Source organism: Vipera berus (assembly GCF_964194415.1).
Source record: "Vipera berus genome assembly, chromosome: 6".
Lineage (NCBI taxonomy): Eukaryota > Metazoa > Chordata > Lepidosauria > Squamata > Viperidae > Vipera > Vipera berus.
In genome coordinates, this window is record NC_138208.1 from 3,327,170 (window position 1) to 3,354,204 (window position 27,035).

Below are 27,035 nucleotides of genomic sequence, written 5' to 3' on the forward strand. Positions count from 1 at the left end.
GTTTCCTTCGCTTGCCAACCAAGATGGCGACGGCCGTGTCCGCCGCTTGCCGAGCGGGCCGGCGGCTTTTCTGGACCCGGCCGGGACAACTCAGCACGCGGTGCGCAATCCCCGGACAGCGGGTAAGGGGGCGATTCGCACGTGACGGGCTGCGAGGGGACGGTTGGGCCGCCTCGGCCCGCTTTTCCACGGCGGCGGGCCTCCTCCCATCAGAGAAGGCCTGCTTGGCGCGCTGCATTTTGGGAGATGTAGTCTTGTGGCTGGGATCGCGGCATAAACGAGGCGGCCTGGGCGGTAGAATCCCGGAAGACCGCCAGATGGCAGCTATGGAGTGCTGCCATCTAGCGGTTTCTTGCAGTACAGCTCTGGCAACCCTTATGTAGCCACTTGTAGACTTCAACTCCCAGAATTCTTTAGCTAAGCATGCCGGCTTGGGGAATTCTGGGAGTTGAAGTCCACAAGTCTTTAAAGTTGCCAAGTTGGTGCTGTATAACATCGGGCAGTTTTTCCTCCCCCCCCCTTTCTTTCCATGGGGATTCCTGCACTTTGTTTAGAGTTTGTTAAGGATCAATTCGGAATTCTTTCTCGAATTGCTCCAAAATCCAGCCTTAACCTCTATTATTGCCAGGATTGCCCATTGGAAGTTGTGAACGTAGAATAACAGAGTTGGATGGGTCCTTGGAGGTCTTCTAGTCCAACCCCCTGTCAATGCAAGGAGATCCTAATACCCATTCTGGACAAATGGCTGTCCGGTCTCTCCTTTAGGCTGAAATAGAAATATAATTATTTATCTACTGATTAGCCCTTGGGCCATATCAAAGTGCAAAGTTCCAGAAACAAATTATTACTAAAACTGGATAAAAAGCAATTTAAAATGGAATGAGATAAAACACAATTTAAAATGAAATGGGGATAAAATAAAGTGAAATTGGAATAAAATACAGTCTAAAGTGAAATTGCAATAGAGTACAATAATTTAAAAGATAGATAAAATATGATAAAATTATATTCCGGTGTCACCCCTGCAATCTACCCCAATCAATCCCACGTATGCAGATCTCAGCTGAAGCATTTTGCTTAAGTACTGTGCTGTGTTAAATGTTATTTTCAGATTCTGGCCGTAGATAAGGTGAGTTGTTTTGACATGGGGATCCCAATATAGAATTAAAATAAGAAGGAGCCAAGATTTATTGCTTGCAGTTAGAATAGGTACAGATAAAAATTGTGGTTAGCCTTCGTGCGTCAACACTTCATTGTGGTTTGCCCGTGATTTATAGGTTTAGAAGATTTCGCAAACTCAGTCACCTGTTTATTCTTTAAACCATGGATTGGCCTGTGTGCTGCTTTCACTCCGTAACATCTAGGTTTAAATCAGACTTAAGAAGAGACAACTCTTTCTGGGAATTAATCACAGACGAAGCGGTGATATTTTTGAGATTTTGCTTATCAACCAGAGAACAGGGACTTCTCTCCCCCCTCCCCTTGATTGTCTATAAACTGCTCTAGAAATTTTTTACTTTTTTTTTTGGTGTGTATTCAAGTCAGTCTTGATTCCCAGTGACTGCCCGGAAGAGTCCCTGCATTTTTCTTGGCAAAATTTTGGAAGTGGTTTGCCATTGCTTCCTTCCAGGGGTTTACGGAGAGTGACTGGCCCAAGGTCCCTCAGCAGATTTTGTGCCCAAGGCTTGACACGCTAGAACTTCCTTTATTCCCCTTTTTTCTGCACCAAACTGGCTCTCCCTGAATTTCCAGTTAAAACGCGGCATTAAAGAAGAAAGGTTGAATTAATTAAAAAGCCTTCATAACAGAGGGACCCCATTTTCAGTTTTCGCTTAGCAGCAGAAATTTTGGGCTCCACTGCGCTCGTAAGTCGAGGACTGCCTGGAGCAGACCCACAATGTCTACTGTGTAACCTGGGGAAATTGTCCTCTCCTTAAAGCGAGGACTCGGTGTGCATTTTGCTCCCTAGGAACTCCTTATCGCGCTCACAAAAATAAGCCGGGCATAAAATGGAATCCACGTGGCCTCGGCTCTGGCGCTAAAGAAATAACGGAGACTTTAATTTCTCTTAAAGGAAGTTAAGACTGTATATATATATATTTTTAACCTTATTGCTCATGTGATACTTTTTTTTCCTTCTTTCTCAAACTAGGCTTTCCACCTTGGGAGAAACAGATGCACGGTTACTAAAGTAGCACCCCAAATCGTCCTGAATGTCCCCGAAACGAAAGTCTCGACTCTGGACAATGGCTTGAGGGTGGCTTCTGAAGATTCTGGACTTACAACGTGTACGGTAAGTAACCTTGGTCAGGGGGAAACTGTCCTTTCTCGAGCTTGCCTTCAGAGGTCGTGGGCGCTCCATCCCCGGAGATTTTTAAGAGGAGACTGGACAGTCACTTGTCTGAGATGGTATAGGTTCTCCTGCTCAAGCAGGGGGCTGGACTAGAAGACCTCCAAGGTCCCTTCCAGCTTCCATTCTATTCTATTCTATTATTCTATTCTATTCTATTCTATTCTATTCTATTCTATTCTATTCTATTCTATTCTATTCTATTCTATTCTATTCTATTCTATTCTATTCTATTCTATTCTATTCTATTCTATTCTATTCTATCCTATTCCATTCCATTCCATTCCATTCCATTCCATTCCATTCCATTCTATTCTTCATTCCTCTATTCTATTCTATTCTATTCTATTCTATTCTATTCTATTCTATTCTATTCTATTCTATTCTATTCTATTCTATTCTATTCTATTCTATTCTATTCTATTCTATTCTATTCCATTCCATTCCATTCCATTCCATTCTATTCTTCATTCCTCTATTCTATTCTATTCTATTCTATTCTATTCTATTCTATTCTATTCTATTCTATTCTATTATTCTATTCTATTCTATTCTATTCTATTCTATTCTATTCTATTCTATTCTATTCTATTCTATTCTATTCTATTCTATTCTATTCTATTCTATTCTATTCTATTCTATTCTATCCTATTCCATTCCATTCCATTCCATTCCATTCCATTCCATTCCATTCCATTCCATTCTATTCTTCATTCCTCTATTCTATTCTATTCTATTCTATTCTATTCTATTCTATTCTATTCTATTCTATTCTATTCTATTCTATTCTATTCTATTCTATTCTATTCCATTCCATTCCATTCCATTCCATTCCATTCTATTCTTCATTCCTCTATTCTATTCTATTCTATTCTATTCTATTCTATTCTATTCTATTCTATTCTATTCTATTCTATTCTATTCTATTCTATTCTATTCTATTCTATTCTATTCTATTCCATTCTATTCCATTCCATTCCATTCCATTCCATTCCATTCCATTCTATTCTTCATTCCTCTATTCTATTCTATTCTATTCTATTCTATTCTATTCTATTCTATTCTATTCTATTCTATTCTATTCTATTCTATTCTATTCTATTCTATTCTATTCTATTCTATTCTATTCTTTATTTCTAATTCTGTTGCATTTTGACCTATTCCATTCTACTCTACTCTGCTCTACTTTAAGAGGTAAAAATATTTTCTTTTGAATATTGTGGGGAAAATAAATTTAAACGAGAACTCTAAAAACAGGATCTGTGATAAGGTGACCTAGATGATTAATTACAAAAGAAGCTTAATAATGAGGTGGAGGATATTCGTAGGTATTTAATTGTTACCTTCTAAAATTATCAAGAAATGTACTATTTTAAGGTTGATAAAAGAGAATATGTGTTGGAAGGAGAGAAAATCAAGGAAAGCTAGTATGTGGAATATGGAACAATAGACACTAAGTGTTATTGATTATTTGTAAATACAAACCCAGACAACACACTGTTTACCAAATATTGATGATATCTAAAAAACAAAAGCATATTTTTTTAAAAAAAAGAAATACAGAGCTATCAGTAGAACATTTGATAAATGGAACTTAAATGGGCACTAAAATGTTAGACCTTTCTAGCTGTTCCTCCATATTACAGTACCTGAAGACCAAGTTTGTCATTGTAAAGTTTTAGCCCTTTAAGGGAAAATCAGCTGCTTCTGGTTTCCTCGGCATTTTGGAAGCCGTGTTTTATTGTTTTAGTAAAAAAAATAAAATAATGTGTTCTGAACAAGGTGGGGCTTTGGATCGATGCCGGAAGCCGATACGAGAATGAGAAAAACAACGGGACGGCTCACTTCCTGGAGCACATGGCTTTTAAGGCAAGTTCTGAAAATCTATTTTTCATTTATTCATTTCTGACTCTGTGCGTGCAAAGGCCCAAGGTCGCTGCTTGCATTTTTATTTTATTTGGCAAGAATTCTTCTGAGCCATTCGGAAGCCCAGTGAGGATCCTTAAGAACTAAAAAAGTGTTAAGTTGCCTGGGTTGAACCTGCAGAGAATAAGGCACAGTAGAACATATGTCAGGGGTCTTCAAACTTGGCCCTTTTATGACTTGTGGACTTCAACTCCCAGAATTCCTCAGCCAGGCACGCGTGCCTGGCTGAGAAATTCTGGGAGCTGAAGTCCACAAGTCATAAAAGGGCCACGTTTGAAGACCCCTGACATATAAACAATAACAGAGTGAGGTTGGTAGGTAGGCATGTCTGTCAGATGTGGTCAAAAAAGGCAAGATGGCTGCCACGAAAAGCAGATGGAGCTTTAATGGCACTGCTCAGGCTTCTTCTATCTTGACTTTTTTTTTTACTACGTCATGTGGACAATCCTGGTAGGCCATCATCCTGCAAAGCTGGAGGATGCCGCAGGAAAACAGTTTCAGCACTTTGATGGTATGCAAATGGATTTTATTTTATTTTTTTATGCTTGGCCCTTATCCTGCATTTCGGCATGTTGTTGTCGGGGGCCCCCTCAAGTGCTGTCAAAATTCCCAGCTTCTCAAATAAACCTGCTATAGTCTTAGGCATTACCTGTTGGGCTGCTTTTGCTTCCCATAAACAGGTCAGCTGCCAGAATTTTAAGGCAAAGCTGGTGGTTTCCGGAATACTTTGAAATCACTAATAAAGAGCTCACACGCTGCGTTTGTCTAAAAGGAGCTGTGGTGAGAATGCAGCATTGCAGGCTAACTCTGCCCACTGCCAGCAGTTCGATCCTGATGGGGCTGAAGGTTGACTCAGCCTTCCGAGGTCGGTAAAACGAGGACCCCGATTGTTGGGGGCAACACGCTGACTCTGTAAACCTCTTAGAGAGGGCTGTGAAGCACTGTGAAGCGGTATATAAATCTAAGTGCTATTACTATTCCTTCCCTCTCTCTCTCTCTTCCTTCCCCCCTCCCTCCCTCCCCCTTCCCTCTCTTCCTTCCTTCCTCCCTCCCTCTTCCTCCCTTCCTCCCTCCTTCCCTCCCTCCCTTCCTTTTCCTTCTTCCCTCCCTCCCTTCCTTCCTTCCTTCCTTCCTTCCTTCCTTCCTTCCTTCCTTCCTTCCTTCCTTCCTTCTTTCCTTCCTTCCTTCCTTCCTTCCTTCCTGTCTTATTCCCTTTCTCATTCTCCTTCCTGGTGGCGCAATGGTTAGAACGCAATATTGCAGGCTAACTCACTGCCCACCGCCAGGAGTTCGATTCTGACCGGCTCAGTGTTGACTCAGCCTTCCATCCTTCCGAAGTCAGTAAAATGAAGACCCGGATTGTTGGGAGGGGGGCAACACGCTGCCTCTGTAAACCACTTAAGAGAGGTCTGTGAAGCGGTATATACGTCTGAGTGCAATTGCTATGAAGAGCCAATAAATGGTGTCTTTTTTCCCTTCCTTTTCCTATCGCTTCCCCAGTTGAAATAACTGCAGATCCTTAAATCGCAGGGTACCAAAAAGAGATCTCAGTTGGACCTGGAGCTGGAGATTGAGAACATGGGCGCTCACCTTAACGCTTACACCTCGAGGGAACAAACCGTGTATTACGCAAAAGCTTTCTCGAAAGACTTGCCGAGAGGTAATTGCAAGCTCCAAAATTCTTTTTGATTAGGTACGTGTCTGCTGTTTTTGGCAAACAACAGATTAAATATGGGCTGACTGCAGGCTACCGTGCTTCCTTAGGCGTATTCCACTCAAGAGAAGCCTCCAACCGTGAGGTGGGTGGCAGATCAATTTAATAATAACCAAATAAAGCAAAGGGGAGTGCCAGTAGTAATTTGGGCGCCTTGGGTGCAATCCCCAAACACCTGGACCATAACTTGAACGCCATCGGCATTGACAAAATCCCCGTCGGGTCAATTGCAGAAGGCAGCTTTGCTTGCAACAGCTGACATCCTGTGACAGATACCTGTTAACGTCATCAGACATCCACAGTTACCTATTCCAGGTCCTTGGAAAGACTCAGTAGGTGGATAAAACGTCCAAAGTCCGGACTGAACATCTGTCTTGACTGCGATGATAATATTCTTCCCTGCTGTCTTTGAAACACAGCTCTAGTTTGTAGTAGCATCGGTGGGTGGAGCCAAGAGGGATGCAGAATGATCAGAGTCAAGTCTCCTGCAGGCCACGCCCCTTTGGTCCATTCAGAAAAAAAATGATGGGATGTTCTGAAGAGTCTCACATATTCAAATCACGTTGAGCTGTCCCATCAGTAATTACAAACACTTTCTTCCTGCCTTCTTAATCTGGAGCAGATTGTGATGTCTTCATTGGTAATTTACTGAAATTTAATGTTAATAAATGAAAAATAAAATTTAGAAAAAGCATGAAGAGAGCGTTTTGCCACTTTCCTCTGCTTGTGACGCTCTGGGTTACCCATAGCAGTGCAGGCAATCCTCGACTTTACGATCGCAACGGAGCCCACAGTTCCTGTTGCTAAGCGAAACAGTTGTTCGGGGAATTTTGCCCCACTTTACGAACATTTCTTGCCACAGTCGCTAAGTGAATCGCCGCAGTGGTTAAGTTAATAACACGGTTGTTAAGCGAATCCGGCTTCCCACGTTGGCTTTGCTCGTCAGAAGGTCGCAAAAAGGGGATCGCGTGACCCCCTTCGGGGACACTGCGACCGTCATAAATACGAGTCAGTCGACACACCTCTGAATTCCGATCCTGCATCCACGGGGATGCTACTGCGGTGGGATGTGGGCAAAACGGTCGTCCCTTTTTTCTTCTCCCCAGCGCCGTTCTAACGTTGAACGGTCGCTAAACGAGTTGTGTTGCGAGTCGAAGGCGACCCGCGCCTGTTTGTCAATTCCCCCAGGGGAAAAAATGTCCTTGGAGAAACCCGTCAGAATTAAAACGGCGCCCTTTTGCATTTTGCAACCCTGCGGTTTTTCCCCCCGTCTTGTCTCGTTGACTCCAGCGGTTGAAATCCTTGCTGACATCATCCAGAACAGCACCCTGGGGGAGGCCGAGATTGAGCGGGAACGAGGCGTGATCCTCCGAGAAATGCAGGAAGTGGAGACCAACTTGCAGGAAGTGGTCTTCGATTACCTTCACGCCACCGCCTACCAAAACACAGCCCTGGGACGGACGATTTTAGGACCCACCGAGAACATCAAGTAGGTTCCCCCTGTCTCAGCTCCTTGTCGTTAAGTCAGAGAGAGAGAGAGAGAGAGAGAGAGAGAAAGAGAGAGAGAGCGTCAGCGGGATCCTCTCTGGCAGAATTTTGATCACGTGACCCCAGGGGCACTGCGACCGTCATAAATACGAGTCAGTTGCCAAGAGTCTGGATTTTGGTGACGTGACCCCGGGGGCACTGCGACTGTCATAAATACAAGTCAGTGTCGTCGTAACTGAACGGTCACTAAGTCGAGGACTACCCGTATTTATAATTTGTGTGTTGTTTTTGCTCATCTTTTTTTTTCAATCCGAGCGATATATACTGTGTGTGTGTGTGTGTGTGTGTATGTATATGTATGTTTCTGAGGTTTTCGCGGGTGTTTGTATGTAGATCTTTGGTCATTCGGGTTTTTCCCCACGTAGAATTGAAGGTATAAGAGAAGAAACGTATATGTATATGTATATGTATATATGTGTGTGTGTGTGTGTATGTGTATATATATATATATATATATATATATGTGGATGTTTGGTCATTCGAATATATATATTCTTCGTTTCTCTCATCCGACAGGTCCATTAACCGCAACGATTTGGTGGAATATATAACGATGCATTACAAAGGACCGAGGATTGTCCTGGCGTCTGCTGGAGGTTGGTGTGATACTGTTGGTCTGTAATACTGTAGTTGCGTGATTTATTTTCGGTTTCTCTTCCTCCCACTTTCCTGCTTGGCATCGTTGTTAGTCTCTTTGCAAATGCCCAAGACCCAATATCTAGGGATATCCAGGGCTAAACGCATAAACTCCACAAACGCAGGACACAACGTAGGAGAGCAAACCCAACAGGACAAGAGTCAGGAGTCCATCTGCATTTGAAAGACCAAGGCCGCTCTTTCCAAGACAGCAAAGTCCACATTTTGGACAGAGAGGACCGCTGGCTTGAAAGAGGGCTCCAAGAGGCCATCTAGTCAAAACTGAACAGCCCTCCCTCAACGGATTTGGGGGAGGGGGAATGTGGCATCATCTGTCTCCAGTCTACAACACAATCCTTTCAGCAGTTCCAAGAAGGCTCCGCGCCCATTTGCACCACTCAGGTGACCCTGAGGACGCAGGTAAACCTCCAAGTGGCCTCCACGACTCTAAAAGAATGTATGTCGTTGATTTAGGAGTCGCTCATGAGGAACTGCTCGAGCTGGCAAAATACCATTTTGGCAACCTGCCGTCCATTAAGAAAGAAGGCGCCCCGGTTTTGCCCCCTTGCCAGTTCACCGGCAGCGAAGTAAGTGGGGGCTCTTTCATCTGCGAGGGGCCTGAGGCAACAGCAGCCCCGCTAGAATGGTTGATCGCATGCTACAGGGGTCTTCAAACCTGGCCCTTTTATGACTGGCAGACTTCAACTCCCAGAATTCCTCAGCCGGGCACGCTGGCAAAAAGTCACCCAGCCAGTTTTCGCACCTAAGGCGGGAGTAGAATTTGGCCTCTCTTGGTGATTGGCCCAAAGTCCCTTAACTGGCTTTTGATCCTAAGGTGGAACTAGAACTCACTGTCTCCTGGTGATTGGCCCAAAGTCCCCTAACTGGCTTTCAGGCCTAAGGTGGAACTAGAACTCACTGTCTCCTGGTGATTGGCCCCAAGTCCCTTAACTGGCTTTCCACTCTAAGGTGGAACTAGAACTCACTGCCTCCTGGTGAATTGGCCCAAAGTCCCCTAACTGGTTTTCAAGCCTAAGGTGGAACTAGAATTTACTGCCTTCTGGTGAATTGGCCCAAAGTCCCCTAACTGGGTTTCAAGCCTAAGGTGGAACTAGAACTCACTGTCTCCTGGTGATTGGCCCAAAGTCCCCTAACTGGCTTTCAGGCCTAAGGTGGAACTAGAACTCACTGTCTCCTGGTGATTGGCCCCAAGTCCCTTAACTGGCTTTCCACTCTAAGGTGGAACTAGAACTCACTGCCTCCTGGTGAATTGGCCCAAAGTCCCCTAACTGGTTTTCAAGCCTAAGGTGGAACTAGAATTTACTGCCTTCTGGTGAATTGGCCCAAAGTCCCCTAACTGGGTTTCAAGCCTAAGGTGGAACTAGAACTCACTGTCTCCTGGTGATGGGCCCCAAATCACCTAGCTGGTTTCCATACCTGAAGCTGGAGACTAGAACTCACAAATCTCCTTATTTCTATTTCATTTTGTGTTGTTTTCCGAGTTATCAACTCTCAGCCACACATAGATCAATTCCCCCTTAGGGCAGGGGTAGGCAACCTTGGCTCTTTTATGACTTGTGGACTTCAACTCCCAGAATTCCTGAGCCAGCCACGCTGAGGGGAAAGGGCGAGGTTTCCAAGCTGAGCCATGCTGGCTCAGGAATGCTGGGAGTTAAGTCCAGGAGTCATAAAAGAGCCAAGGTTGCCTACCCCTGCCCTAGGCCTAGGCCGCTTTATTTACTTATGGACTTCAGCTCCCAGAATTCCTGAGCCAGCCATGCTGAGGGGAAAGGGCGAGGTTTCCAAGCTGAGTCATGCTGGCTCAGGAATGCTGGGAGTTGAAGTCTACAAGCCATAAAAGAGCCAAGGTTGCCTACCCCTGCCTTAGGGGCATCTATCTCTCACTTGCCCCTTAAATTCTTCCTGGATTACGGCTTAATTGAGCTGTTGGCACCAAAATTGTGAGTTTTCATATCCGTTTGAGTGTGAAGCCTAGAGCTTGGGGGGTGGCTGTGAGGTTAACTTCTCTGGGCCGCTTTGTTCCTTGTTACCTGTTGATTTTCCCAGATCCGAGTTCGAGATGACAAAATGCCCCTGGCGCACCTGGCCATTGCGGTGGAAGCAGCCGGCTGGTGTCACCCGGACACCATCCCTCTGATGGTGGCCAACACCCTCATTGGCAACTGGGACCGTTCTTTCGGCGGGGGAATGGTGAGTGAGCCGCTGAGCGGTCTTAAAGAGTTCTTGCTTCGCTTACTGGGACGGCTCCCCATAAAGGCTTCGCCTGGTTTTAAGGACATGAATTCCAGGGAAATAAGCCAGGATAAGTTCTGCATTCCGGCTTAAGGGAGCCCTGGGTCTCCTGATGCCGTGTAGGGCGATGAGGCAACGAGGGAAGGCGGAATAGGCTTTCTCCCCGCCCCCCCAGAAAAGGCAAAAATGAGTCTTTAACTCTTCTGTAGCAATTATTTGGTTGGTCTGTTGATTACAGGAAGTCCTTGACTTACAACCGATCACTTAACAGCTGTTCAAAGTTACAACCTCCTTGGAAAAAGGAGAATTATGACTTATGAAGTTCTGATGATTTCTCTGTCTCATCTGTCTGTCTATCTCATCTCTATCTCATCTATTTTATCTCACCTCTACCATCTATTATATCTATCTATCTCATCTCTGTCTATCTCATCTCTATCTCATTATTTTATCTCACCTCTATCATCTATTATATCTAATCTCTATCTGTCTCATCTCTATCTCACCTATTTTATCTCATCTCTATCATCTATTATATGTATCTCATCTCTGTCTGTCTCATCTCTATCTCACCTATTTTATTTCATCTCTATCATCTATTATATGTATCTCATCTGTCTGTCTCATCTCTATCTCACCTATTTTATCTCATCTCTATCATCTATTATATGTATCTCATCTCTGTCTCATCTCTATCTCACCTGTTTTATCTCATCTCTATCATCTATTATATGTATCTCATCTCTATCTGTCTATCTCATCTCTATCTCACCTGTTTTATCTCATCTCTATCATCTATTATATCTATCTCATCTCTATCTCATCTCTATCTCATCTATTTTATCTCATCTCTATCATCTATTATATCTGTCTATCTCATCTCTGTCTATCTCATCTCTATTTTATCTCATCTCTATCATCTATCATCTATATCTATCTATCTGGGACGCGGTGGCTCAGTGGGTTAGGACGCTGAGCTTGTCGATCAGAAGATCAGCAGTTTGGCAGGTCGAATCCTGAGTGCCACGTAACAGAGTGAGCGCCTGTTACTCGTCCCAGCTCCTGCCAACCTAGCAGTTCGAAAGCACGTAAAAAGTCAAGTAGAAAAATAGGGACCACTCCGGTGGGAAGGTAACAGCGTTCCGTGCGCCTTTGGCGTCCAGTCATGCCGGCCACATGACCACGGAGTCGTCCTCGGACAAGCGCTGGCTCTTCGGCTTTGAAACGGAGATGAGCACCGGCCCCTAGAGTCGGAAACGACTAGCACGCATGTGCGGGGGAACCTTTACCTTTATAAATTGGGAACGAGTGATTAGAAACCAAACCCCTTCCATTTTTCTGAGCTCGGAGGGGCGTTCAAAAGCTTTGTTTCCCTTCTTCTCTTTGAACAGAATCTCTCCAGCAAGCTAGCTCAAGCTGCGTGTCACGGCAACCTTTGCCACAGCTTCCAATCTTTCAATACTTGTTACACGGATACCGGACTGTGGGGTCTTTATATGGTTTGTGAAGGAGCCACCCTGGAGGATATGATGCACTACGTTCAGAGGGAATGGTAAGGACAGCAACTTTGAGTTGGAACTAACTGCCACCTTAACTACCAACTGTCCATTTGGCGGATCCAGAAAAAAGAAACTCCTGGGACATCATTTTAACCTATAAAACTTTACTGGATCAACTACATTGGCGCAGACGAAGCAAAACCAGCTCTAGGTTTCCCACGCAAAAGCTTGCATAGCTAATTTCCCCGCTTTGCCTGTGGGCCGGTCACAATGCGTTACGTCCGCCAGTCGCTTCTGTTTGTTTTGTTACGGGGAGCCAGCCACCCACACTAGGACACGTTGTTCGATGGGTCCTTGGGTTGGAGCACAGCCTCACGGGAACCTGCGCTGCGCACGACGTAATTCCCCCACACCTTTGCATTTCCTCCACCCCTTTCCGTGGTCCAGCTGCGAGCGGAAGCGGAATGTCGCTGAAAGTGTGAGTTGGTCTTGACAACCCCTGTGCAGCAGTATCCGTGTGCAGATGACGCGAAATCTTCCAAACAGACTCCTTGGTACTCTCCGAGCTGGCTTATTTTCTTGCAGACGTTTCATTGCCCAGCTAGGTAACATCGCCTGATGATGTTACCTAGTTTGGTAAAGAAACGTCCGTAACAACCAAGCTCAAGAGAGCAGCAGATTGCACAGTTCAATCCCGGGCTACAAATGTTCTCTCCTTTTGCCAATGTCCGAGTAACTTGAGTGTTGATGACACTGCAGGTATTTTAAATAATATTTCAGGGATAGCCAAGCGGAGGCAAATTTCTGCCGCTTAGTACAGGGTGTCCCTAAAGCTCTGTGGATAGTGCTCAAACTTGTAACCACAATTGGCCCCCAAATTTCTGACCGTCACTTAACGAGCACATCATTAATTTGATAACTGCGGTGATTCGCTTAACGGCAAGAAAGGCCGTTAAAACGTGGCAAAACTCAACAAGTATCTCGCTTAGCAGTACAAATTTGGGCTCAGCTGCGATCGTAAATTGAGGATTATCCACATTCCAGACAAAATCACTAAATAGTCCCCTGGAGAGAAAAGAACCAAACCTTACAAGGTAAACTGGCAGCTGCCAGTCCCTTCATCATCTTTCAATCTGGACAGGATACGTCTGTGCACCAGCGTTACGGAAAGCGAAGTAGCCCGTGCTAAAAACCTGCTGAAGACGAACATGCTGTTACAACTAGACGGTATGATCTATATAGCTAGCTGGGTTTTATTATTATTATTATTATTATTTTCTTCCTCTTCGGTTTAATTAATTGACAGACACGCTTTAAGAGTCTGTAATTTTAGGTTCCACTCCCATTTGCGAAGACATCGGACGGCAGATGCTGTGCTACAATCGCCGGATCCCGATTCCCGAACTTGAGGCAAGAATTGAAGTAAGGAACATTTATGCGTGCAATCAGTAAACGTCTCTGGTTGGGCCAGTGTGTGTGTGTGTGTGTGTGTGTGTGTGTGTGTGTGTTAGGCGTAAATCTTCGGAGGCGAGACTTCCCGCCGGCTGAAAGGAAATCTTATCTACCTATCTGTCTGTCTGTCTGTCTGTCCATCATATCTATATCTATCTGATCTGGTCTGTTTGTCTGTGTCCATCATTCTATATATCTATCTATTATCTATCTATCTATCTATCTATCTATCTATCTATCTATCTATCTATCTATCTATCTATCTATCTATCTCTATCATCTACCAGTATGTATGTCTATCATCTATATCTGCTTATCTGTCTGTCTATGTCTATTTGTCATCTATGTCTGTCTACAGGTATCCATTTGTCTGTCTGTCATCTATCATCTATCTTATCACCTATCTATATATTAATTTTTTATAATCACAGGTGCTTAATATTTTATCAGCAACATATTGTCTGCGTTCCAACATTTAACTTACTAATACATGTTAAATTCTTTTCTCTCGACCTCATTTTTCTAGCCATTGATAAAAGGTGTCCCACGTTCTAAAGCAGGGTTCTTCAAACTTGGCCCTTTTATGACTTGTGGACTTCAACTCCCAGAATTCCTCAGCCAGTCACACTGGCTGAGGAATTCTGGGAGTTGAAGTCCACAAGTCATAAAAGGGCCAAGTTTGAAGAACCCTGTTCTAAAGTAAACTGACTCTTCTTTCTCTTTCGTTTTCAATGTCAATCCATCCATTTCTGCACAATCTATTTTTTTTTAATGCAACTCTTCCTCTGTTGGTAAATCTTCATTTTTCCCCCAGTGTTGAGCGAACACAATTCTCGCTGCAGTTAATACATGTAAAATTAGATAAATACATTCTTTCTCATAATTTCCTAATGAAAAATGCCTAATGAAAATAGTTCGGGCTTAAAATCTGTGGGTTTTTTTAGTCATTTTCTCTAACCATGTGTGTATTCTTAACCAAAATCTGTTGGTTAAGATGGAAAGAGCCTTGGTGGAGCAGTGGGCTAATGCCTCCTTAAGTAACACCAGCTGCCTGCAATTAGTGCAGGTTCGAGTCCCACCAGGCTCAAGGTTGACTCAGCCTTCCATCCTTCCGAGGTCGGTAAAATGAGGACCCAGATTGTTGGGGGCAATTAAGCTGACTTTGTAATAATGCCGCTTGGGGTGTGTGCGTGTGTGTGTGTGTGTGAAAGCCCTAATAAGCAGGCATATACATAGAATGAAGGCTACTGCTAAGCTTGTAAGCTGCCCTGAGTCTTCGGAGAAGGGCAGGATATAAATGGAATTAAAATAAAAATAAAATAAATAGGTGCCTAGGTTTTGTCTACATTTCCAACAATTGCTTGATATATTTTTTAAACACTTTTGCTAACCTCACCGGTGTTAAAGGCCATCTCTAAAACATTTTGTACAGGGTTATACAATATGAAGGGGAAATCTTAAGCTATTTTATTATGTGCATCCCGTCTTTATTATTTTTAACCAATAACGTAAGGTGGCAGACACGTCCAACACGCCTTCCCCGTTTTTTCCCGCAACAACAATCCTGTGAGGTGGCCTGGGCGGAGAGAAAAAGTCACCCAGCTTTGTCAGTATTATTGGACTTTTGTAAGTGCGTTGTGTGAAAAAAATGGCAATTGTCCCTTCTGCAAAATTTGATCTTTTGTCTATAAAACGGAAAATCTCTTGCCAGCCTGGTAGGCTGCCGATTGCGCCTTCAGCTTTGTTCAAAAATCAAGTTTCCGTTTCCTATTTCAGGCCGTCGACGCTCAGACCATCAAGGATGTGTGTACAAAATACATCTACAACAAGCGCCCTGCAGTTGCAGCCGTGGGTAAGTACTTAATTAACCCTCGACTTATGGCCACTGTTTCTGATTCCCCCCCCCTCCACACACATATTTCTGTCGTCAAACGAGACACTTTGTTTGGTGAGTTTCGCCCCCTCTCTTGCCACCGTTGATAAGTCAGTAACCCGATTGCTAAATGAAATCTGGCTTCCCCCATTGCCTTCGCTTGTCAGAAGGTCGCAAAAGGGGATCGACGTGACACTCCCCGGGACCCCGCAACCGTCATAAATATGAGCCGGTTGCCCAGCGTCTGGATTTTGACCGCGTGATCGTGGGGATGCTGCAAAGATCGCAACCGTGAAAATTCACCTTTTTCAGTGCTGTTGTAAATAATGATGATGATGATGATGATGAAGTTGGAAGGGACCTTGGAGGTCATCTAGTCCAACCCCCTGATCAGGCAGGAAACCCTACACCATTTCAGACAAAGGGCTGTCCTCCAGTCTCTTCTTAAAAACTTCCAGTGTGAGCATTCACAACTTCTGGAGGCAGGTTGTTCCACTGGTTAATTGTTCTCACTGTCGGGAAATTCCTCCTTTGTTCTAGGTTGTTTCTCTGCTTGGTTGGTTTCCCTCCATTGCTTCTTGTCCTGCCTTCGGGCGCTTTGGACAATAGCTTGACTGCCTCTTCTTTGGGGCAGCCCCTGAGATACTGGAACACGGCTATCATGTCCCCCCTTGTCCTTCTCTTCGTTAAACTGGACATACCCAATTCCAGCAACCGTTCCCTTATATGTTTTAGCCTCCAGTCCCCTAATCATCTTTGTTGCTCTTCTCTGCACTCTTCTTCTAGAGTCTCAACATCTTTTTTACGTCGCGGTGACTTTGAACTGTTGTAAGATGAGGACTACCTGTGATTTCCTTCTTTAAACATTTCGCCAGCTTTGACACCGAGGAGTAATCTTCCTTTCTCTCATTCCAGGCCCTCTCGAACAGCTGCCCGATTACGACCGACTCTGTAGTGGCATGTATTGGCTTCGGGGTTGATCCTCTCGGCGAGCTGACTTGGAAGATCGAACGAGACCCCCGGAGAGCTTGGTGGCAAACAGTTCAACTTTCAGGACTAGAGGGCCGATTTTTGTTCCCCTTTTAACCGAGCGGCAGGCTTTTTAATTTAAAAAAATAAAAATAAAGCCAGCCTGACACCGACTGGCTTTCCCTGCTGCCCCCGATAATCTGTCCGACCGAACTGACAACGCAGCCTTGGGGAAAAAAAAAAAACCACCGGCAGGGCTGGTGTCTAGAAAAAAGAAAGACAATAAAACGAAAAATATATTCTGCATTTGTATTTTTTTTTTATTTTATTACAAAACAAAAACACGCACTAAGGATTGTCACGGAAGGAGGGGGAAAATCTCATTTCTTGGTTTTGGCAGCATTCACTACTTGCTCTTGAGCGGCTTTTTTGGCCTTGACCATTTCGACCAGCTCCTAGAAAGAAAGGAAGGAAGAATAAACGGAATTTGGCCATATTTTTTTTAAATTTTTTAATCCAGGAGAGAGGCTCCTTAGCACAGGGGTCCCCAACCCCTGGGCTGCAGCCCCCTACCGGGTTGTGACGTATTCGGAACCAGGCCGCGGGAGAGATGGGCTGGTGTGCACCCGTGCGCACGTAGCTCAACTCCCACGAGCAGCGGGCTGGGGCACGCGCGCACAGCTCAACTTGCAGCCCAACTTGCGGCCTGCTAAGCCCCACGACACCCCCCCCCAAAGCTGGGCCACACGCCACAAAAGGTTGGGAATCGCTGCCTGAGCAGGTTAAGAGCAGCTGAAGAGACGCTTGGCGCTACAATACTACGCAAGCACTGCAAGCGGTTAGCAAATTCAACATTTGTCATTATAGGCTACAAAGAGCATCCATGGCTTTGTGGGGTGTGTGTGTTTGTGTGTGTGTGTTTGAGGCTCGCAGCATCTGTTAAGATTGGGGGAAAGAGGTTCATCTGGAAGAAAAGCAGGGCACAGGTAATAATCTTGGGCCCACCGTCTGGCAGATTTTGATCCGGTTATGCTGGATTTAAATTTCTCGCTTCGAAATTTAAAAATGCAGGCAGTCCTCGACTTACGAATTGAGTCGAATTAAGCCCAAAACTTCCCTCGCTAAGCAAGTCAGTTGTTAAAAGTAAGTTTTGCCCCATTTTACGACCTCTCTTGCCACAGTGGTTGAATCGCTGCTTGTCAGAAGGTCGCAAAAGGGGATCCCGTGACCTCCAGGGGAACGCTGCGACCGTCGTAAATGTGAACCAAGCAGCCGAATTTCGATCACCTGATCCTGTGGAAAACAATCTTTTTTTTCAGTGCTGTTTTAACTTTCAGTGGTCGCTAAACGAATGTTATAAGTCGAGAACTACCTGTACTTCACGGGTTTAAGCAGGTCGTAGTCGACAATAGCCCCAGGTAAGAAAGTTCAGGAAGACTGGCCTTGCTATTTCTTTACAAACAGGTAGGTAGCCCTTGAATTAGGACCGGATTATTCCTTCCGCAACTGTTCAGAGTTACGGCAGTGTGCTGAATGTAGGGATTTATGACCGGTCTCCAAAGTCAGGGCTTTTCAACCAGTGGTACAGGTACCACCAGTGGTACATTGGCACCTGGCAGGTGGTACGTGACCATCCTAGAAAAGTGGTAGCGGGGGAGGGGAATGAGCTGAATCGGTGCCAGCACTGCACAAGCCTGAGCGAGAGACGGCTGGAGCTGCAGGGCTGTCAGGGCTCAGCGGAAGCCCCAGGATCAGCGCCAGGATCCAGGTGGAGCTCGGCGCTGCTGAGCCCAGAAGATGCGCTGATCAGCTGGAATGTTGCAGCATCTCCAGGGTCTTGTGATTTATATTCAGATGCTTGGCTACTGATTCATAGTTATGACGGTCACAGTGTCCCAGGGTCATGTGAAGCAGCCAAAACCTGCTGCAACCACCCAGCAGAGGGGGGGGGAATAAAAACCAAACACCCACCCCACCCCACCCCTGCTGCCAATCCTCAACAGAAATGTTCACAACAGTGAAAACCTCGGACAGGAGGAAGAGCGCTGCCGGGAGAGCAGGCAGGGGTCTTGCTTGGCTGTGACTTGGAGGGCACTTTTTCCAGTGCCACTGTAACTTCGAACAGTCACTAAGCGAACTGTTGTAAGTCGAGGACTACCTGTACTTCATCACTTTTTTCCTCTTTTTTTGGTCAAGTTTTTGACACTTTGCTAGGCGACTGGTGGGACTCGGATGTTGCCATATCCTAAAAGTGGTACAACGGGTGAAAAGGTTGAAAAGCCCGGCCCAAAGTTACACCCGTTCCAGTCCTAAATGGTGTGTATAGTGTTTTTAATTCTTAAAACTAAAAAAAAAAGAAAAAAGAAAAAGCAGAACCGACATTGGCTCACCTTATATCGCTTCATACAATCTTTTTTAGATCGGCCCGGGACGGAGGCTGCTATTTTCTCCCATCGCTCGGGGGTGTTGACCGGATACGTTTTCAGAGCCTGTTCTAAAAGCTTCTGCTCCTCGGTTGTCCACGGAGAGGCGTCTGTAAATGAGACTGTGGGAAACGAATGAGCGGGGGACTCTCCTGGAAAGAATTCCCTTGAAAATATTTTCCATGGCCGGATGGGTAGCTTTCTTCCCCACCGAAGCGCGTCTCGTCTTTTTAATAACGGTTCTTGAAAACCCATGAGTCGCTTCCCAAAGACAGCGCTAGCTTTATTTCCTAGTCTGGTCTGCGAATTTGAAGGAATCCCAATACTTCAGGCTGTCTGGGCAACACAGTGAAAATGCTAAATATATCTCGTCACTTGTCTGAGATGGCCTAGGACCTAGGTTCTCCTGCTTGAGCAGGGGGCTGGACTAGAAGACCTCCAGGGTCCCTTCCAGCTCCTATCCTATCCTGTCCTGTCCTATTCTATTCTGTATTTCTATCCTGTTCTATCCTATCATATCATATCCTATCCTATCCAATCCTATCCTATTCTGTATTCTATTCTATTCTGTATTCTATTCTATTCTATTCTATTCTATTCTATTCTATTCTATTCTATTCTATTCTATTCTATTTCTTCATTCCTATATTCTATTCTATTCTATTCTATTCTATTCTATTCTATTCTATTCTATTCTATTCTATTCTATTCTATTCTATTCTATTCATTCCACTATTCTATTCTATTCTATTCTATTCTATTCTATTCTATTCTATTCTATTCTATTCTATTCTATTCTATTTCTTCATTCCTATATTCTATTCTATTCTATTCTATTCTATTCTATTCTATTCTATTCTATTCTATTCTATTCTTCATTCCATTATTCTATTCTATTCTATTCCATTCCATTATTCTCTTCTCTTCTCTTCTATTCTGTATTTCTATCCTCTTCTATTCTATTCTATTCTATTCTTCTCTTCTCTTCTCTTCTATTCTGTATTTCTATCCTCTTCTATTCTATTCTATTCTGTATTTCTATTCTGTTCTATTTTGTTCTGTTGTTCTGTTCCGTTCCGTTCCATTCCATCTAAATATACCTTCTTAATACTGGGCTCTACTGATATTAGGACACAAAATGAACGGTTATAATTCGAAGATTTCTGTTATCAGCACATCCTGGCCTTTAAAGCAAGGGTCCCCAACCCGCCCGGCCCGTGGTAGGCCAGCAACCGGTCCGCACAAACAAGCAAAGCCCCGTCCGTGGGATGCAGGCAGCACACAAAACCACACGTTCTCCGGTCCGCGGAAAAACCTTTCTGCACGGAAGCGGTGGTTCCTGGCGCCCCAAAAGGTTGGGGGGACTTGTGATTTAAAGGAACGTGATCTCCAAGTAGAATACACCAACAGACGCGTCAGCGGTTCTCCGCTTACCTTCGAAACGTTCTGACGGAGCGGCGCTGTCTGCTTGGGGTATGACTCCGTGCTCTTTCTTAAATTTATCGAAAGCTTTCTTGTTGACGTCGTCCTTTTGGTGGGGATCTAACGACAAGGAGAACGTTTTGAGAGAAAACGCCGGCTAATGAAGTCGTAGGAAAGAAACTCGAGTGAGTCTTCATCAACTTTTTTGATTTAAGTCAAGATTTCATCTATGCTCCAACGATTCAAGCCTGGGAACACAACGCGTCCTTTTTCGCTTGCAGACTGAATACTGGGAGGATTTTGTAATAGTATTCAATAACGACCGCTTCTCCCCCCCCCCACTACATGGAGATTCTTTCCAGACGCCGTAACTGATTCACACGTCTATTTGGTCTGCATGTCTACAACATTTCTTGGAAGCAACTTGGGAATGAAAGTTGAGTCAGTTTAAGACAGGGTCCCCTATTTTTCCTACTCAGAAGCAAAAGGCTTGTACACCTAGTTTAAGCATCCCTCAATTCTTTAAAAAAAAGCCATTTCTGATTATTTTGCGATGCTAACAACTGTTTAATTGGAGTTTGATTTTTTTAATTATTATTTTCCTGAAAGGCCACCCAATTACGTTTCTTTGATAAATCTATATTGGTGGAGCAATTTGGCCTCCAGCAGGAGGAGCAGAAACCCCATTTAATGTATGTTCTCAGTGACAGCAGCTAACCGTTCTATACATGTGTAGTATCAGATGAGCGTGTTGCAGTAAACCTCTATAAGCCAAGAGTTTTTTGTCTGGTGCAAATTCCATTACACTAGAGTTTTTACAATCACTGGATGCACCGAAGTAAGTGCCTCTGAACAGGCCTAAAAATCTCATTTCGAATTAATGGCAATTCTGTTTTAACAACAACCTTTTAATTAAGAGCAGGGGGGTGTCTTCAAACTTGGCCCTTTGATGACTTGTGGACTTCAACTTCCAGAATTCCTCAGCCAGGCACGCGTGCCTGGCTGAGGAATTCTGGGAGTTGAAGTCCACAAGTCCTAAAAGGGCCAAGTTTGAAGACCCCTGGTCCGAATCCAAGCCCGCGGGTTCATCAAAATAGCTGACTGAGGAATTCTGGGAGTTGAAGTCCACAAGTCCTAAAAGGGCCAATTTTGAAGACCCCTGGTCCGGATCCAAGCCCGCGGGTTCATCAAAATAGCTGACTGAGGAATTCTGGGAGTTGAAGTCCACAAGTCCTAAAAGGGCCAAGTTTGAAGACCCCTGATTTAAGAGGTTACTGAATGATAACAAGAGCCATCAATCATTCAGGCATTCAGACATAATGTTGTGCAACAGCAAGAAAGCAGAGAGATCAAGGAAGAAAAGAGAGTAGATTTGAAGATTTCCTCCCTCGGCTTCAGACTGGAGGATGATGGGAAAATTTCCAGGGACAGCCAGACCTGATTTTTAAGCCCACAGGTTGAACACTGAATTTAAAACAAAAGGTCAATTAAAAAAATGAAAGCATGCAGACCATCTTACAAAGATAACGATACCAAGTTTCTGGAGGCTCTTTGCTTTGTTGATGACGTCTTTTGCCGTTCGCCTTATCCCCGTGGTGGAGTGCAAATTCATATAATTGGCAATGACTTCCCATCTATGGGTGAAAAAAAAAAGCAAATCAGCCCCAAGCTTTTACTAAATTTTTGAAAAGAAATCACAAGGTGTTTTTTTTTTAAAAAAGGGAAAGCAAAATGTCCTTATATAAAGAAAAATAAAAATACAGGCAGTCCTTAACTTATGACTTGTGACAGAGCCTGTCTGTTAATTGTTTTTAAGTTGTGAGGGTTGTAAAACAGGTCAGCAATGTGACAGATATTGCAGCGGTCATTAAGGGAACACAGGAGCCATTGAGTAAACCAAATGTTTGCTATAAGAGCGAAAATTTGGCAGCTGTGTGCCCCTCTTGTTTTCATCTTGCCATTAGAGTAAGTGGGGTGTGTGTGTGTGGAGGTGTTGTTTTCTGATGGGTTAGTTAGAGAAACGAAACCGTCTCCAATTCTACAAAAGCTGGCTGAAGACTCGGCAGTCTGGAAACCTTTCAAGGACGTTTTAGCAGGTGTGAAGCAGATAGCAGATGGCTCCCTTAACAGAGAGAACCTAGCTGAATCTGAATATGCTTCCCCCTCCCTCGCTTGATCTTTGTGTGAACTAGGAAGGAGCGCAGATGAAAGGGCTTTGGAGGTTAAACCCTACGACAAACGGTTGCAGGAATTGGGTATGTCTAGTCTAATGAAAAGAAGGACCAAGAGGGTGACATGATGGCACTGTTCCAGTATCTCAGGAGCTGCCCCAAAGAAGAGAGAGTCAAGCTATTCTCCAAAGCACCTGAAAGCAGGTCAAGAAGCAACAGATGGAAGGTCATTAAAGCAACCTGGAACTAAGGGGAGAAATTTCCTGACAACGAAGACAATTATTCAGTGGAGCAACTGGACTCCAGAAGTTGTGGGCGCTCCATCAATGGAGGTTTTTAAGAAGAGACTCGATAGGGCTGCCGACAGATGCTCAAATAATAAATATAGGCTTACCTTGAGTTTGTCCCGGCAGGAAAGAGATTGACTGCTTTAATTAGCAACTGGAGATCATCTTCAGACCAGTTCTTGCTGCCCCCAACACTTCCAGTTGTGGACTTGTCCGAGCTCTTGGTGGCTTGTCGCATTTGAGCTTCTGCTTCTTCTTTTTCTCTCCTTACCTGTTCGTTTACTTGTTCTATCTACATGAACATAAGCAAACGCACCTCTCAAACTGGACTACCAAAAACCCCCAAAAAAGTCCTTCCCCTCCCACAATCCCCGAGCTATCCTGAGCCTCCCAATTTATTTTGCGAGGAGAGGAAGCCAACACGGACAACGGAGAGAGAAGTCAAGGCAGAACGTTAGAATAACAATTGGGGGGAGAAAAAAAAAGTCTTAACGGCGTTCCGTATGGGACCTTTTATCGGACCGTGAAGTCAAAAAAAGAAAGAAAAAAAAAGAAAAAAAATTCCTCAAATCAACACAACGTTTAGAAACTTTTAGGTGAGACCACAACTGGCCATTTGCTTGTTTTCTATAGGACTTAAATCTCTTTTTTAAAAAAAATTTCGCTCAGTAGCTTTGGGTGACCTTCTCTCTTTCTGCAGAAAGAGGCATAAAATTGTGCCTTCGCCTACGCGCCGAAGGATTGTGAGAATGTCTCCATGGTGCAATTCTGGATTATTTCCAGCAGCTGATATTGGGGAGCAATGGAAAATAGCTCAATCAGTGTTAGTTAAGGATGTAGTCTTGGATACCCCCTGTCCCATCAAATCAGAAGGCATCTAGGACAGGGGTCCCCAACCCCTGGTCTGTGCACTGGTACTGGGCTGCGGCACGCCAGCAACCGGTCCGCACAAACAAGCAAAGCCCCATCCGCGGGATGCAGCAACCACACAAAACCACCCACCCACCGGTCTGCGGAAAAACCTCTCTCCACGGAACCGGTGGTCCCTGGTGGTGCCCAAAAGGTTGGGGACCTCTGGACTAGGAAATCAACACCACTATTCTGTTTTCTAGCATGAAAGGTACCCAGAGGAGACACGACCAAGTAGTGTGACTCCGTAAATGGGCTAAGAGCACCTTGAAGGAGGTAATACACCCTGTAGAACTTTTTCCACCTCTCTGCCTCAAAAGATACGTTGACCACCAAGTGGAGTTGCTAGACAAGAAAGAAGCGGTTCTATGGTTTCCTGTTATTTGTTGCGGTGGCTGCTTCGGCAGTTTGGGGATTTTACGAAAGGGTGAAGTCTGTGGCGGTTGCCAATACTGGTATAGATCAATAATTTGGCGTAGAAAAAAAAAATTATAATTATAGTTCCTGATCTGCTGTATTTGCTTCTTTACAGATTTATCAACATACAATAATTCCCTGTCTGTAACGTACGAAGCAGAAGCACAAGAAGGGGGGGAGGGGGAGAGGGGGAAAGAAGACCAAAGCAAGCTTTTTGTAAAAAAAATAATAAAGTGATTTGTTAATATTACAAAGTGAGGAAAGAAAAAGAACATTTCCTTCTGGAGGGGAACAAAAAAAGACCCCCAAAAAAGTTCCGTCGAAACGTTGCTCCTACACCTTCAATTCTACACGGGGAAAAACGCGAATGACCAAAGATCCACATACAAACACCCGCGAAAACCTCAGAAAACATATATATATAAAACACACCTACACCCAAGCCAGTAATCGTTTTGTTACACTTATTTGCACCAGGTAGTTTGATAAACGGATTCATTTGCGTACTTTTTTTCATCCTTGAATTATGAAGATTTCAAATTCTTCTTTTCCCAAACAAAATTATTTTTTTTCTTACTGTATTTTCTCTTCTGAGAATGCAGAAGTATTTTTTTTTGGGGGGGGGAGGACAAATACAGATAGCCCTCGACTTATGACAGTTCATTTAGCGACCGTTCAAAGTTACAACGGCTTTACAAAGTTACAAGGGACTTCTGACCGGTTTTTCACGCTTGTGAACCGCTGCAATATCTCATGGGCACGAGATCAAAATTCGGCCGCTTGGCAACTGACTCGTATATATGACGGTCACAGCGTCCCGGGGTCACGTGATCCCCTTTGGTGATCTTTTGAGAAGCAAAGTCAACTTAAACAACCCTGTTACTAACTTGAACACTGCAGTGATTCATTTCACAACCGTGGCACAAAAGGTCATAACGCAGGACAAAATTCACGGCACAAATCTTTCGCTGAGCTACTACCAAAATGTTGGGTTCAACTGCGGTCATAAATCGAGGACTCCCTTTAAAAGTTCTACAGGGCCCTCAGAAAATATACAACCCTTCCATTTTTTTTAAAAAAAATTACTCTAGTAGATGTGGCGGCTGGAATAAAGTGTTTTTAACGATGCCGTTCTACCGGGGAAGTTGCTGCCTCTTTCGCTACGTTTCGCCCCACTCCGCTGGTTTATTTATTTATTTTACAGCACAAAATTTTAATATTTACCTGTTTTAATACTGCGGCCTTCCCTTCGTCCTTTGTTGTGGAGGTAAGTGCTTCATTCAGGCACTGCATACTAAAAACAAATCATTGGGCGACATTTCAGATCTGGCGGAAAGCGTGAAGGTCAACAAACAAGATTAGTGCAGGTTCGAGTCCCACCAGGCTCAAGGTTGACTCAGCCTTCCCTCCTTCCCAGGTAGGTAAAATGAGGACCCAGATTGTTGGGGGCAATTAAGCTGACTTTGTAATAATGCCGCTTGGGGTGTGTGTGTGAAAGCCCTAATAAGCAGGCATATACATAGAATGAAGGCTACTGCTAAGCTTGTAAGCCGCCCTGAGTCTTCGGAGAAGGGCGGGATATAAATGGAATTAAAAATAAAAAAATAAAATAAAAAAGAGAGCGGAGGTCAGGACTGCTTACCTGGCCAGTTCCAGCCGGTTGCAAAGCTTCTCTACTTCTTCCATCATCTTAACACTTTCGGCCTCGTTGTCGGAAAAGTAGTTCCAGTTCTGAAAAATGGACCGCCGTATGCTTTATTTTCTGATTTCGGGGATGAGGGTGGGGGAAGAAACGACATGCAACTGACGTACAACACGTTGGACTGACCCTGCTATGACACTGACGTTAAGATAATAATAATAATAATAATAATAATAATAATAATAATAATAATAATAATAATAATAATAATAATAATAATAATAATAATAATAATTTAATTTCTATACCGCCCTTCTCCCGAAGGACTCACGGCGGTGTAAAGGGCAAATACAATAAAAATACAGTATACAAAAGTTAAGAAAGAATTAAATAATGTAGCCCAATTACAATAAAAATTAATACAATTAATATTAAAATAATATTAAAATACCCCAAACCCATCAGACCAGGCCGGCTTGTTCAAATAAGTATGTTTTTAGGTCACGGCGGGAGGAGCGAAGGTCGGGAGCCATCCGGAGCTCAACCGGATGAGTTTCAATGTTCAGAAAGTATCCTGAGTTAGAATATAAAGTTGGAAGGGACCTTGGAGGTCGTCTAGTCCAACCCCCTGCTCTCCTGGACCAACGGCTGTCCAGGCTCGGGAGGGAGCACCCACCACTTCTGGAGGCAAGCCGTTCCACTGATCAACAAAATAACAGTTTGGAAGGGTCCCTGGAGGTCTTCTAGTCCAGCCCCCTGCTCAAGAAGGAGAACCTATACCCATCTCAGACCAGGTGATTGTCCAGCCTCTTCTTGAAAATCTCCAGTGATGGAGCGCCCACGACTTCTGGTGGCAAGCCGTTCCACTGGTGAATCGTCCTCATTGTCAGCAGCCCCCTTCATGCGTACGTGCGCACAGGTACATTTGGGCCTGTGCACATGCGCGCGTAAAAGTGTCTGCCCCTCCCTTTCCCAGCCAGAAAGACTGGTGACATTTTGAAAAAAAAAAGAATCAAAAGCACAATTTCAACATAAATCGGCTTGCGGAAAAACATCTCACTAGAGAAAACCAATTCTGAGAAGTGACGAATACAGGTTTTAACAATTATGGATGGTATTTGAAGACGTGGGATGTTGGGCCCGGAACGCCTGGCTGAAAAAAAAAAAGCATGTCTGACAACAGCAGCAACAGCAGCTGTGTACCTTGCAAGTTGTTCGCAGTTTTTGCCGTTCCTTCTTGATCGCTTTCTTCTGTATATCCTTCTCTTTCTTCATCAGCAAAGTCTGTTGCCTCATTTCTTCCTCCTCCTTCTCCTTGGCCAGTCGCGCCATTTCTAGTTCTGCCTGCCTTTGCTGAGAGAAAAGGAATGAATGAATGAAATAATAACAATAATAATAATAATATAAGGAGGAGGAGGAGGAGGAGGAGGAGGAGGAGAAAGGAGGAGAAGAAGAAGAAGAAGAAGAAGAAGAAGAAGAAGAAGAAGAGAGAAGAAGAAGAAGAAGAAGAAGAAGGAGAAGGAGGAGGAGGAGGAGGAGGAGGA

At 44.2% G+C, this 27,035-nt stretch overlaps 2 protein-coding genes across 4 annotated transcripts in view; one reads left to right on the forward strand and one right to left on the reverse strand.

The window, feature by feature from the left end:
• On the forward strand, positions 1–16,373 carry PMPCB (peptidase, mitochondrial processing subunit beta). Of its 2 annotated transcripts, XM_081331321.1 has the most exons (13): positions 1–122; positions 2,153–2,293; positions 4,133–4,219; positions 5,807–5,936; positions 7,281–7,479; positions 8,055–8,134; positions 8,649–8,761; positions 10,242–10,385; positions 11,819–11,979; positions 13,068–13,153; positions 13,260–13,348; positions 15,155–15,230; positions 16,167–16,373. In XM_081331321.1, exons 1-13 carry the CDS (start codon positions 24–26, stop codon positions 16,229–16,231), a joined length of 1,470 nt encoding a protein of 489 aa, XP_081187447.1. In that variant the 5' UTR covers positions 1–23; the 3' UTR covers positions 16,232–16,373. The 2 variants fall into 2 exon arrangements, 1 of the variants encoding a protein (XP_081187447.1); XR_014026945.1 differs by lacking the exon at positions 13,068–13,153.
• A 144-nt stretch (positions 16,374–16,517) lies between these two features.
• The window catches only part of DNAJC2 (DnaJ heat shock protein family (Hsp40) member C2), a 24,462-nt gene continuing 13,944 nt past the window's right edge, over positions 16,518–27,035 (reverse strand). The window contains exons 10-17 of one of the 2 annotated variants that reach the window (XR_014026944.1): positions 26,695–26,844; positions 25,492–25,580; positions 25,074–25,143; positions 22,631–22,815; positions 21,585–21,699; positions 20,078–20,185; positions 18,611–18,765; positions 16,518–16,675 (exon numbers count right to left, since the gene is read on the reverse strand). Coding sequence is in view for 1 of the 2 variants with exons in the window: in XM_081331319.1 (XP_081187445.1) it covers positions 16,601–16,675; positions 18,611–18,765; positions 20,078–20,185; positions 21,599–21,699; positions 22,631–22,815; positions 25,074–25,143; positions 25,492–25,580; positions 26,695–26,844 (933 nt within the window). In the remaining variant the exon portion in view is untranslated. The remainder of the gene's footprint in view (positions 16,676–18,610; positions 18,766–20,077; positions 20,186–21,584; positions 21,700–22,630; positions 22,816–25,073; positions 25,144–25,491; positions 25,581–26,694; positions 26,845–27,035) is intronic. The other variant, XM_081331319.1, reaches the window with a different exon arrangement.